At 37.0% G+C, this 14,045-nt stretch overlaps 1 protein-coding gene across 10 annotated transcripts in view; it reads right to left on the bottom strand.

Moving 5' to 3' along the window:
• The window catches only part of slmapa (sarcolemma associated protein a), a 71,237-nt gene that overhangs the window by 44,810 nt on the left and 12,382 nt on the right, over nucleotides 1-14,045 (bottom strand). For 9 of the 10 annotated variants that reach the window (XM_041979876.1, XM_041979875.1, XM_041979877.1 and 6 more), the window contains exons 2-3: nucleotides 7,502-7,649; nucleotides 6,116-6,188 (exon numbers count right to left, since the gene is read on the bottom strand). In XM_041979876.1, the coding sequence (XP_041835810.1) occupies nucleotides 6,116-6,188; nucleotides 7,502-7,649 (221 nt within the window). Of the gene's footprint in view, nucleotides 1-490; nucleotides 700-6,115; nucleotides 6,189-7,501; nucleotides 7,650-14,045 lie in introns of those variants that run through there. The other variant, XM_041979881.1, reaches the window with a different exon arrangement.

The raw sequence follows: 14,045 nt of genomic DNA on the forward strand, positions 1-14,045 counted from the left end.
TCTAGAACACATATAGCAGATTCTGTTGTTTGTCTTAGAAATAAAATAAAAGCTAAAGTGAATTTGTCAGCGAAAAATTATTTGTCATTTTAATCTCTCAATAGACTTGACTTGAAGTGGAGATCTCTTGGAAGATGTGAGCAGCAGACTAATAGAAGCCCACTTGGTGAATATACATAAGCCTGTTTTCTTGAAGTAATGATTACTCAACAGCACATCCAAAAACAAAGCATGCTGCCAAAACCACTGCATCTTAAATTTAAGTCTACAGTGTTTTACCTGCACTCATAAACCCAAGACACACCACAAACAAAAACCAGAGTAGACTTCCAGATATGTTTGTAACAGGAAGACTTGTCAGTGTTTTTCAGTTAAGAGTCACAGCTGAATCTAAGTTTGTTTAACACTAACTTGAGGCCATGCCAGTATTTAGCTGTAATCGTCTGAAGTTAAAAACCCTGGCTGGAACTCTTAACAGCAGAGACGTTACCTGTCAGGTCTTCTTCCTGTGGGTGTCAGCAAGTGATTTGTCATAGGGCCAAAGTTCACAGCTCGGCGCCTAACTCAGCCTGCAACAGCTGCTCCTAGGAAAAATGAACTCTTCCCTTTTACTCCATTTTCTCTTCTGGATTCAGACCGAGCAGCTGATTCTTCTCTGCTCTCCACAGTGAGTGTGAAGTCATCCCATAAAACAAACTGCCTTTTTCTTTATACTCTGCTCCTCCCCTCTACTGAGCAAAACAGCTGATTTTCTTCTTTTAACTTGTGCAAGTCAGAGTAGCTCCTCCCCTGCTGGAACTAACTGTAGGGAAACACACCTCTTTCTGGTGGTGATACAATTCCTCACTTCTTTTATGGTTTGTGGGAGGTATAACTTCTATATACCTCTATTACATGAAGGGTCTCATCCAATGAATGTATAAAGAAAAGGTGGAACAATTGCATTTCATTTTAAGATTTTAACATTCAAAGGCTTTACTCACCTGAGTAGTAAAACTCACCTGAAACTGTTACACATTCTCTAAACCACATAACCGCAAGTGCGTGCAAGTGTTGTGTGTGTTTTGAGGAAATGCAGATAGTGATAACAAACCAGTAAGGGAAACAAAAGTGCCATTGTCATGAATCAAACAATGACAGGAGATATACTTTGGAGGCATTATTTCCTCAGGTCAGACTTCATTTTTCTGTGTAGAATTTTACTTACTAATTTGGCTTTTTTTTTTTTTTTTTTTTTTTTTTTTTTTACCAGGTGTAAGAGGAATTTGTGTTGCTACCGTGCAGAAAGGAGAACTCTAACCTGTTCAGAATGGTAGCACCAGATGTTTAATTTACAACTCAATGGTTCCCACCAAACTGGGGACAGAGTTATGACGAGGGGCAGCACGGCTAAATAAAACTTATAGTTTTTACACTGCTAGCAAAACATGGACAAATTTGTGAAAGTACTAATGGGCAAATGATGAATCAACAACAGAACTACAAAAAAAAAGAAAAAAAAGAAAATATGATGAGGCATAACTTGTCCTAGGCTTGATCAGGTAATGGTCAATGGTGGGTAATGAAGAGAGACTACACTATGTTGTCTATCTTAAAATCTCAGCATCAGACAGTATGAAGCCAAACAAGTTACAAAACTACTTTGGGAAGTCTCATCCTGAACACAAAGAAAAGCCTGTTGATTACTTTAGAAATAAACCTACTGTCATATATAGATGAGTTGTTTTACTGAGGCAGCATCCATCTCATCAAAAGCTCAAGGGGGTGGGGGCATGACATTATTGTTATCAATTAGGGCTGGGCAATTAATCGAATTTTAATCGCAATTACGATCTGGGTTTTCAATGATCATAAAAATGAAATGGTCCGATTATTTTTTGTCCTTCGGTTTGTGCTGTTTTCAAATCGAGCACAGCTGTCATTGCAGCGCTTTGCTGCAGACTCCTCCCACAACCCCGACCGCTTTAGTTTTATTCAGAACGAGTTGCAGACACCTGGACACACGGGAGGCGGCGTCGCTCCTTCTCCATCATTTTCTATGTAAACTTGCGCGAGGAAGCGAAAATCGCTGCCCTCCTCCAGCCAAGCGACAGTCGACAGTCGTGCATGTAAAATGCTGCGTTTGTGCACGCAGACGTGCACACGGGGGCTTGCGACGCAACACAAAAAAAATAGAAAAATGTTCAATTTTTGTGAGTCACAACTAAATAATCCACCAGCTCCCAGAGTCACAGAGAGACAAACATTATAAACAAAAAAAACTTTTTTCTCAATTAACACAGTGAACAACCCGGGTTTAAGAAACTCATAACACCATTTTAGTGGACTGTCTCTTTCTTCCCTGTATGATGAGTGTAGTGAGGGTGTTGTGAAAGACGTGGTGACAGTCCGATGTTTCGCCACCGCTATGGACATGTGGTAAAGCCGCATCAGAGCCGTATAGAAATGTCGCGCTACGTTTTATTGACGCGGATTTCAACATGAAAACGAAATGTCTCCAGACTATTTTTTTTCCAGATCACACCAGGCGGAACATAGCTGCTGGTCTGAGACAAACAATAGCTATGGGGACCTGGTGGAAAGAAACTAGTCTGCATTACCACAGTAAACACTTCAAATGTCACCCCCCCCAACCTCTTATCTATAATCGTGTTAAATAATCGAGATCTCAATTTCAATCAAAATAATCGTGATTATCATTTTTCCCATAATCGAGCAGCCCTATTATCAATGAAAAGGGGGGCCCTGCAGAGAAAGTTTAGGAACCACTGTTCTAACTTGTGTATTAAATCTTTTGAATTCTTTTCTATGTTCTTGTCTCTGTGTGTCATAACATGAATAATAATGTGAAAAAAATATGTCAAGATCATGAAAACAGAAAGCTGCTGCTGGTGCACATTTAGCCACTTTTCTGGCCAAACCCAACTAGTAACGTCACAGAGTTTTGCATCAGATGGAAAATGCAGTTATATTAGCTAGTCCCCACAGTGTTCCTTTTAAATCAGTCACAATTTAACTGAAGTGGCAGAAGGGAGCTTACACTCAGATTTAAAGTACAGCAAGAATCTTTTCTCAAGATTTTACCTTGACCTCAAAGGGTATACTTTCCTTTTTGATTCATCAGATATCACTGCATCAAGTTTTCAGTAAACACAGATTCTGTCTGTGGTACGTGTGTTTGGCTAGCAAACACTAAGCAACTGATTAAAGCTTTACACAGAAAACTTCCAAACAGCTAATGTTAATAACAGCGGTTAATGTTATCAGCAAAGACAAACATTATTCAGTTATGGATAAATATGTCAGCTTAAGCTGCATATAAATCTCTTGCTGTTTTTAAAAAGGTTGTTGTACAAGCTTATGATGATCTTTATTCGTCCACATGGTCAGTCTAAATTATATTCATTATAAAAGAGTGATAAAAAAATATATACAAAATTTAGATTTTATTACATTTATACTAAAACCAAGTAAATTAGCTCATATCAGCCAACTGTATATGTACATCATCTGATGTTACATGTAGGCCTGTCACGATAACAAATTTTGCTGGGCAATAAATTTTCTCAGAAATTATCACAATAAACGATAATATTGCGCAAAGCAATAATGTTGTCATTTTGAGACCATTTTAAACTAATATAATGACAATGCCATAATAATGCAAGTACACCCTTTCAAAGATCACTAAACTTTCATTTCTAAAGAACATTTTACACTGGAACTGGAAGACATTTTAAATGACAAAACAAAAACAATAAATAAAATGGACTCTCAGTCTCATTAACAATGAATGAAAACCAAACACAACCAAACACAATAAGTATGATGGATAATAAAGTCTGTTCTGTAAACAAAATTGCCTTTTGCTGCGACGCCACGAAGTGCCTTTGTCACACACGCCGGGACACCGGCCCAAAAATAATGCGACCAACTGCGAATCCTCTTGAACCTCTCGATTAGCCGGCATTGCTCTTGATGTTTACTTTGTCATATACGGTAGTATACAGGCTGACTCTATTTGTGTAATGTGCCTACGCATCACAGGGGTTATTACGGTAGACCAGGAAGTGGGGGGCTTTGTACTGATGTCGTAGGCTACATGTGTGTGTTCTGCCTACTTGTGGGGAGCAGCAAAACAATAAGCAGCTATTATTTCTCCATTCGACTTATTTACATATTTCAGCATGAAAACATGCAGTTTATCTTTAGGCAAATTTAGGGGGGGAGAGGAGGAATAAAAGTTATCTCGGCCGGCAAAAATATCGCGCTCATTTTTTCTTACTGTGCAATTAATTGACTTATTGCTTATCGCGACAAGCCTAGTTACATGTAGGTAATTCAGCAGAATTTCTGGGGTGTTTACATACGGTAGGGATCTTACAAAGTTGCCTGGTAAAAGGTAACAGTAAATGCTACCGTTTACTCTGATGATGTGTCAGTGATCTGAGTTCATCTAGATACAGCAACCACAAAAACTATAAATTTAGCTTAGGAAGAGACACTTTACAGATTCAGATTCCTCACGTTTGAGCAACTTGTGCAACAAAGCGACCAATGCATTAGAATGGAAATCTGGGATTTTCAGGATCAAATAAGGTTGTGAACCAACAACCATGAAAGTTGCAATGACGGTATTGTTTCTGTGCCAACAGGGCGGAACCCATAAGTGAAAAGTGCTGCAATGTCAATGTTTGCTACCAGGTTTGAGCTAAGAACCAAGCAAAATGCATAAAGTAAACTGCATGTCTAAAGATACTTATGTTATCATGGTTGGCCTGTACCAAGTACCAACAGTAAGATAAAACTTAAAAATATCCTTGTTTTATTGCTAGCCAGCTACATTATCATCATTACAGATACACTGTTTCCCCATTCAAAGAGGGAATAATGTTCCAGTTGATATTAATACATGTCAGAATTTTAACTGCAATTTAAAACGTTGCCATTAGCAATTGGAAAAGATTAATTACATGGCGCCTGATCTAGGTTTTAAACTTGAGACTAGCAAAACTGCGGAGAAAGTGCCGGTTACAGATGTGCATTCTCTGCTGGTTAGAGTGTGATCACCAGCACATTCACACACTGTGTGTGTGTGTGGCATCAGGGTGAAACACTGAACTGAAGCTGTGTGTAGTACAGAAATCATGTAGGGAGAAATGACGTACTGTGGTGTAAATAAGATAAATAACATCTGACTGTTAAGTTTTTAATACAAGGACCAAGTATAAACCTGTTCTAGAGGAAATGTAGCTTTCAGGCTTCAGTGTTTTGGCCACAGGTTGCAGTTGTTAAGTGAAGTCGTTCATATCTCAACTTTGATTCCTTGTTAGACTAAAGAGCAGTTAATATTCTGTTGTGATAATCCTTCATCTCATAAAGACAATATATTTCTGAACGAACACTACATAGAAGCTGGAATTTAAAAGATTAAATCACAAACCAAATCGTGATCATAATATTGGTCAGCGATATCACAATGACATCTTTTTTTCCCCCATATCGTTCAGGTCTAATCAGAATGTTTGTCTGCATTTTATACGATGAAAGCTGAACACAGAGGCAGCAGATGGCACTCACCACCATAGCACTGCGCCCTTGGATCACATGCCCACATTTTCCACATGGTATCGCTAGCAGCCAAACACAAATACACAGACAGACAGGTGGAACTCCTAGTACAGTAGGAAGCTCCATGCTGGGTCAACTGCTGGTCAGTTACAGCTTGTTTGACTGTACAAACATACACACAAATTACACTTAATTGCAAGTGAACACAAGGCATAAAAAAAAAACCACCAGGCCAGCCGCAATCCTCAAATAACTATCTCAGATTTTCCTCAGCCTGTTAACTGAATGACAGTCCTCCTCAACAACTAGACTGGCAATCATCAGTCATATCACTGTGCAAGCAGATATTTGCCATTTGTGCATGCGCATGCAAAAGAGCAATCAGACAGAAATCAGCAACTAGTTAATTCTATCCAATTATAATGCTGCACTAAAACAGGCAGCACAAAATATTCTCTCCCATTTGTACCCATCTAGTCTGACTTAGTTTGTACTAAACATACATGTGGAGTCAATATTAATGCTTAATGAATTCATGACTTACTCGCTTCGTCTTCGGGCCTCCATCCCATCAGGTAGGAAGAGTTTAATTGTTGAGACAATGCAGCCATGAGTGACTGGGGAGACAAACATATAAACCATGTTGTAATGCACACTACTTTATTACTGGAAGGCATGAGTGCACGTTACTATGGAAAGGTTAAATGTTTAAATAATTTTCTGCAATCAAGTCCTGCAGCATCAGGGGAGCGTGGACAAAGGGCCTAAACAAAGCACATATGCATCATGCCATGGAGGATAAAAAGTTAACGAACTGCAGTCACATTAAAGGCTCAGTAATGCAGGTTTCTGTTTGTTTAGACTACATCTTCATAAGTTTTATTATTGTGATGTAAGGGTACATAACTTTCACCTCAGATAAGTTGTGCTGCTTTTAAGGTTCATTTTTTTGTCTCAGAAAACTACTTGTGACAGTACCAGACCGTCATAAGTCTGGTACATATCAATCAGAGTAAGAAACAACAGAATGTCTGTCTTCTAACATGCTCATTTATGTCTGTATACTGGAAACTAGTAAAGGTTTGTCTGAAAAAATACTAAATTTGTTGCAATGAGTAAAGCTGCACAAGTAATGAGTACATGTGCACTGGTATCCAATTTAGGTTGTGTTTGAAAATGTTATAACGTACAGAACAAAAAACTACTTACAACTGACATTCCAACAATAAACAATTACCCATCACCTGAGCTAGATCGATCCACTGTATTCCATCTCAGACAAATGGTCTACGTGCCCAAATCAAGAGGTCATAACAGGACAACAACACACACATTATTTTAAGATCTTAAAAAGTCATACATAAAAAAACTAAATAATCATAAGGTTTGAAATACCCATTTCAACATCCAGTATCTGAATGTTTTAGTTTATTGGAAAAAAATGACCTAATCATTACATCATAACCACTGCTTTGGTAAAGAAACCACGCTGTTACATTAAATTTGAGCAATATTTCCATTCCTGTTAATTATAAAATCTGTTTCTATTTTCAAACAGTACCAAAATATTATATTTGTATCTTGAAACTTTAAAAAATTATTATTTCATCACAGTCAAAACTATATCTTCATTATTTGTTGTGCATGTGAATACCCTTTGGGTCACTAGCATGTGGAGCTGAAAATTTGACCTCAATATCTGTGCTGCACCGTGCAAGTAAACAGTGTGTTGTTTTGTTGTATGACCTTAGCTAAAGTAGCCTACAGCTACCCTTGAGTGCTTTTATTTCATGACTGTGTATGCTGGCATTAGAAAAAAAAAATCTTCCCTTTCCAGCATGAATTCATTTTGGGAAAAAAACTGCAAACAATGTCTCTGCAGTGTCTTCTGATGCACCGGTGTCCGTAATTATTCAAATGATACACAAACCTTTGCGTGTGTTCTCTGTGACATCAACGCCAAACTGAATGACGTCACCAGACAGGACCTCACAGGGTGGACTCTCCTCAGAGCCACGACTCAACCTCTGGCTGTTGATGAATGTGCCATTGCTGCTTTTAGTGTCCTGCAGGTAAAACTGACACATAAACACAGCAGGTAAGAATGATGTGAACAGGCTGATGAAAACAAAAACACAATGAATGCAACCAGTAGAGGCACAGACAGCAATTTTGAAATACAGCAAAGTCCAATTAAAATCTTACAGTGTCAGTCAGTAATTATACCATTAAATAAACTTTAACTTAGATCTATGAGATAATGTTATATCTAGAAAGCAAGAAGGATATGATGTTGGTCACTATAGGAAAACCAATATAGTGATCATATAAATGTCAATTTCTTGGAATGTTTGAGATTTTGATGAATGTACACACCAACTGCACATAAAATCTGGACATAGCTACCATGACATCACCCTTTAGGTTTGATATCTCTATCTTTTGTAGTTATAAGTGACCATATTTGGACAAGGTAAAAGTGGATTGATACATCACTTCATCAGGTTATAATTTCTATAAGGCTAACACCGTTACTCCGATCATGATGCGAGTTTTTTGCATCCCGTTTGAACGGAATAAATTAGCTGGCATCCACAGATTTGTCACACTTTCAGTAAACACCTGTAGAAGAAGAAATGCAAATTTCTGACGTAAACAAACACATATGTGTGCGCGCTTAATGTGCACTTACTTCAGATTTCAGTGCTCAACCTTAATAATTTTAAATTCTTTTAAAATCTTAAGCAGTGTATTTGTATCACACACTGACCATTTCTGTTTTGGTCCCAGGGTTGATGTATAGCTGACTTAAACATGCACAGTAAGGATAATTTCTACCCAAATTTCAAAATATTTGTTTTCATGCATGCTGATCAGAAAAATGAACACCATAATTCACCCATCTCAACAGTAATGAAATATTGGTCCGAATGATTGTGATCAGATCAGAATATTCCATTGGCATGTTTCTATGAAGCATTTTTATTCTGATCAGGCTTTTAATCTGAATACTTGAGTCCATGCAAACATAGTTTTTGAGTGTTGTCAGCAGGTGATTTCTAGTTTTTGGGGGTTCTATTTTTTTCTTGGCTTTTTTTTATATATATATATATTAAAAAAAGTACATATTTTTCCATTTATAAGCGGTCTTGCTGCTGTAAACTCGGACACTTGGCTTCATTACTAGCATTTGCAAATTAACGCTGAGGCTATTTTGTGGATCCACTGTCCAGAAATATACAATGGAACTGATAAGACAGCAATATTTCATGATATTTCATGCAATTTAAAGACACTGATGCAGTCAGCAGCAGGAACCCAAGAGGAAAGCAATCACCATGAAAGAAAAAAAATAACATTCATGTCATTCACATGCTTCAGCAAATACACTAAAGTCAATCAACTCTAAATGAATAAGAACAGATTAGAGTACGGAGGGAAATTTCACACGGCAATCTTTAGAAATATACGAACAGCTAAAAGGAAAGAAATTAAGGTTAATGACCCACCTATTCTCTGCTGCATTTGAATAGTTTTTATTTAAAAAGTCGAAATATGCATGTTTTAAGCTTGAATTTTTAAACTTGATCATGTTTTCATCCTGTTTTTATCCAATGTTCTTTTTTTCTCTTTTGTTTTTATGTTAAATTATGCTTCTCATTTTCTGATGTTTCAATGTTTCTGTAAAACTATTTGAATCCCCATCTCGTTGAAATGTGCTATACCAATAAACTTGCCTTGCCTAAAAGAACAAACGCATTAACAACTCCAAGGTCTACAAGCCAAGATTCAAACACAAATCTTACAAATATTAAGGTGACAAAAGAACAGACACACAGACACAGAAGAAATAAAATTACACCACACACACACACAAAGTGATCTGATCTGGATGCTTGAGGCCTGTCTGGCGTTCCACAAGTTTCATTCATCACTTCTTAGCTCTTCATAATGACTGAAAACCAGAGCGCTGTCCATGTGATGAGAGAGAGATACAGACTGGACTCTGAAGAAAGGAAGGAGGGACTGAAGGAAAAAAAAACAGGAAACAGACTGCGAAGGAGAGAATAGTGTCGAGAACGACTGGTTTACATTCCTGTTTATCCGACTGCAGTATGCTGTGAAAAGCTACCAACTCACATTTTATGATGACTATACCCATATAAACAAACACACACCACTACCTTCTGTCCCCATGGTAACCTGGAGACAGGGAGGGATGGACCTAACTATAGAGATTTTCACCCAGCAACAACAACACACACACACACACAAAAACACACACACGCTCTGAATCCCATATCTCAGATAGTTAAATCTACAGTCATGTGCCTCATACACACTAACTGAAATCATGACATCATCCACATGTGAAAACCAAAACTACTTGCTTTGTCCCAGTTCAATGATGGGCAAGAACAGGTTATTTGCATTTAAGCATCATTTGAAAAAAGAAACAAAAAAACTTGACATGTTGATTTTAGCTTGTTTGACAGCAGTAGCTTAAAAAAGACATCAAACAGCAAGGAGGTAAACAGGGAAATCTTTAGGCCTTTAGGCATCAAGAAACATGGCACAGGTTTGCAACAAGCCAGTGATATATTTTAAACCACGCGGATCATCTGATTTTTTCAGATGGCATCATGTTTACACACCTGTGACAAAGATCAAAATATGACTCTTTGAAAGAAAATGGGGTAATCTATCTAAACTTGACCTAATTTAAAAGTGACAGTAAGAACACACTGTATCTAACAAAATCTGGAGAATACCCTTCCCCACAAGCTAATCACCCACACTGATCTGCCTTTGTTTAAGGCAAAACTCAAGACCTATTTATTTAAAAAGGCCTTTGGCTTGTAGCACTTTGTTTTAATGTGTTTTAATGTGTTTGGTACTTTTAGCACTTTCCTTGTTACCGATGAGTTTTAATGTTTTTCTATTTATTTGTTTTTAATTTATGAACAGCCTTTGTCAGCTTGAGTGTTGTTGTAAGGTGCTATAGAAATAAACTTTGATAGAAAAGCTTTGTTCTTCAGTATACTGTGATGGTCAGCTGGCCTAATTTTCTTGTCTATATAAGCCTTGGAGATCTTAAGGTTACACAGTTGTTGAAGTCTCAACTTCACATTGAGCATGTGGAAATGTTGATATTGACTACTGTAAACTTAAAATGCTGTTTGGCATTGGCAGAGAAGATTTGGCAAATTTTTCATCAGAACAACCCACATAAGGCCCATTTATGCTCAACGCAGTAGATGGATACGCAAATGGATGGACAGTTTCGTCTTCTGTGTTGGTTATGTGCATAATTTGGTCCGTTTCCAGGGAGCAATACCACCAGGACATGACAACTGGGAGTTGTTATGGACTCAGACATGAATTTCAGCAGTTATATTAAGAGAGTTGTTAAATCAGTCTATTATCACTTAAAAAACATATCAGGATTAAAGGACTGATGACTCAGCAGGATTTAGAAAAAACTTGTCTATGCATTTATCTTTAGTAGACTGGACTACTGTAATGCTGTCCTCACAAGTCTTCCTAAAAAGTCCATCAGACAGCTGCAGTTAGTCCAGAACGCTGCTGCTCAAGTCCTCACTAAGACCAAGAAAGTAGATCATATAACTCCAGTCTTCAGATCTTTACACTGGCTTCCTGTCTGTCAAAGAATTGACTTCAAAATCCTGCTGGTAGTTTACAAAGCACTGAACGGTTTAGGACCAAAATACATTCAAGATCTTCTGGTTCGTTATGAACCAACCAGATTCCTCAGGTCATCAGGGTCAGGTCTACTTTCTGTTCCCAGAGTCAGAACTAAACGTGGAGAGGCAGCTTTCAGCTTTTATGCTCCTCACATGTGGAACAAACTCAGAAAACTGCAGGTCTGCTGAAACTCTCAGCAGTTTTAAATCAGGGTAAAAACTTTTCTATTTTCCTTTTATCTGTTTTATTTAAGCTTTTTTTTCTGTTTTATTTAATTTTTTAAAGTTTGTTTTTAATGCACTTGTTATTGCTTCCTGCACCCCACTGTAATGCTTTTAATGTTTTATGTAAAGCATGTTGAATTGTCATGTACATAAAATGTGCTATACAAATAAACTTGCCTTGCCTTACCAGTGCTGAGCAGAATAGCTGACATGCGACTAGCAAAAGAAACAAACCAGAGAAGAAGAGGATCAGGAAGGGGAAAAAAGCAGAAGGATGAAAACGAGCACAACAACTGTAGAAATTGTGCAAGCTTTTGAAAAAAAGACTATGTGAGTTTAGGGTGTATTGAGTGGCTGGAAAAAACTTATATCAGTGTATTACCGCTGCCAAACAGTGTATGAAACTGACGTTGGCTCACAGGAGTGAACTCTGAACACGTCCCACTTGTCTAGGAACTGACTTCACCATGGCAACGCAAAAGATGCATAAAAAGTATGAGGATGGCGATGCATGACAAAGTTTGAAACAACCATCACTATTTTTGTACGTAAAGGAGCATAAATGGACCTATACTCAACTCTGCTGCTCATCCCATAAATGTATTTTCATTACAAATGTGGCATCATTTAAAGAAGGCAAATAAGCAGGCTTTCCAGCTGTGTAAGACTGGTCAGCAAGAAGCACTGTTATAACAAAAATATTCCAAACACAAATGTTCTTACTTATTGTGCCAATTTTAAATTGTGTTGAGCTTTTACAGAGGCATTTCTTTGATTTGATTTAAATAATTTAAGAGCTCTTCATTCTTAATCTTTCATGAAATTTCTTTAGACAACAAATTTTCCTCAAAAGATGGTAATTCAGGTTGGCAGTGTATTTTGTTTATCACTACTCTATTAAAAACAGAGGGGATTTTTGGATTCTTGCTACCTTTAGGGAAGCACATAGTGACTTGACTTTACATTGAGTCACCATTTGCAGGATCATAGGAATAAACCATTTACATGGTATTCTCATTTTGTTTGCTGTCCTTGAGAGCAACAAAATTCTGAATTTCTGGATGTTTTATGTTTTTGGAAAGTATGATTTTACATTCTCAAAGAAATACTTTTGGGAAATTGGACAACATTAATAAACTACGGTTCAAACTAATCTACACTCAGCCATGACATTCTTGTTGCACTTCCATCTACTAACAGAACATTTCTCTGGGAAACACTACAGTACACTCCTTTATCTTTCTGTCTTTCTACACTTTCCTCCTTCAGTGTCAGTTAAAAGAAACATCATGTTTGTTTTGAAATATTCTTCAGCCAGCATAAACAGCATAAACCATCAGCTTGCAGCCAACAACCACTTAACCAGTCAGGAGGTCAACACATGACACCAGTTTAGACTACACACACACACACACACGCTTTAGAAGACAGTAGCAGTCATATGGCAGATAATTCGTTCAAAAAATCACTCATAGGAGAAAGACAAAGTTTTACCACATTCACAACTATAAATAAATCTACCTTCAACATGTGACATGTGACTTCTCCAGCATCTTGAAATGACTCTGATTAGCAAAATAGAAAGATCTGCTTTCACAAGAAAAGATTCACCAAGAACGATGTAGAATGGAAATGTATTAAATGATACATTTTTTATTTATGAATATATTTACTATGTTAAAATTTATATCAAACTATTTGTCTGATGCATCTGCAAAAACTGACATGCTTATAAATTCTTTTTGGTTTATCAAGTAAACGTTCATATATTTCCGAAATGACAATGTTAGGTGAAACACTAGTTTTCTAGTTTGATCTAATTCCAGATTTAATGCCAGTCTGACCTCTCTTTTACCCTTCTCGGCAGATTTTAAATTTTTTTTTTTTTTTTTTTTAAGAGAACTGTAAATTGACATACATATTTTATCATTTTTTTCTTTCCAAATAAAAAAAATAGTTGTATGATCATAATAAAACAGTTATCATTAAATAATGTTTTGAAGCAGGAGAAAATCCCTTCATGTAGTGGAAAACAGTTAGCTCTCTGAATACGTATTTATCTCATCTTGGACACCTTAACAAAAATATATTGACAAATTGCAAACTTTCTTTGTTGTTCGTTGCATGTATGAGGTTCAAATAAGCCTCAGCAGCATGGCAGTTTAGAGATTAGATATGTTCCTTCTGTAGGGGGGGTTGATAAAATACCTTTAGAAAAACCAGGACCAAACATCTGACACACAGCCTCCTGGGCCTGTCAGAACACATTTCTCTCATGGAGGTCTGATAATTATTTCTGATCCCTCATGACCACCCAGAAAACACTAAGGCAAAGCAGTTAATCCTAACAAAATAATTAAAGCTATATAGTTTAAACAGATAAGTGGCAAATGTGATACCGATCATCAACAATGTTATAACTGTGGGAGATGATGCAGTCAAATTTTTCTTTTACTTGCATAACTAGAGATTCTTCTCTGCCTTGGAACAATTCTGTTTTCGTTAACTAAAAAAAGTGTGTTGATTCTAATTAGCTTAAATAGA

This window comes from Melanotaenia boesemani, chromosome 3 (assembly GCF_017639745.1).
Source record: "Melanotaenia boesemani isolate fMelBoe1 chromosome 3, fMelBoe1.pri, whole genome shotgun sequence".
In the NCBI taxonomy this organism is placed as follows: Eukaryota; Metazoa; Chordata; class Actinopteri; order Atheriniformes; family Melanotaeniidae; genus Melanotaenia; species Melanotaenia boesemani.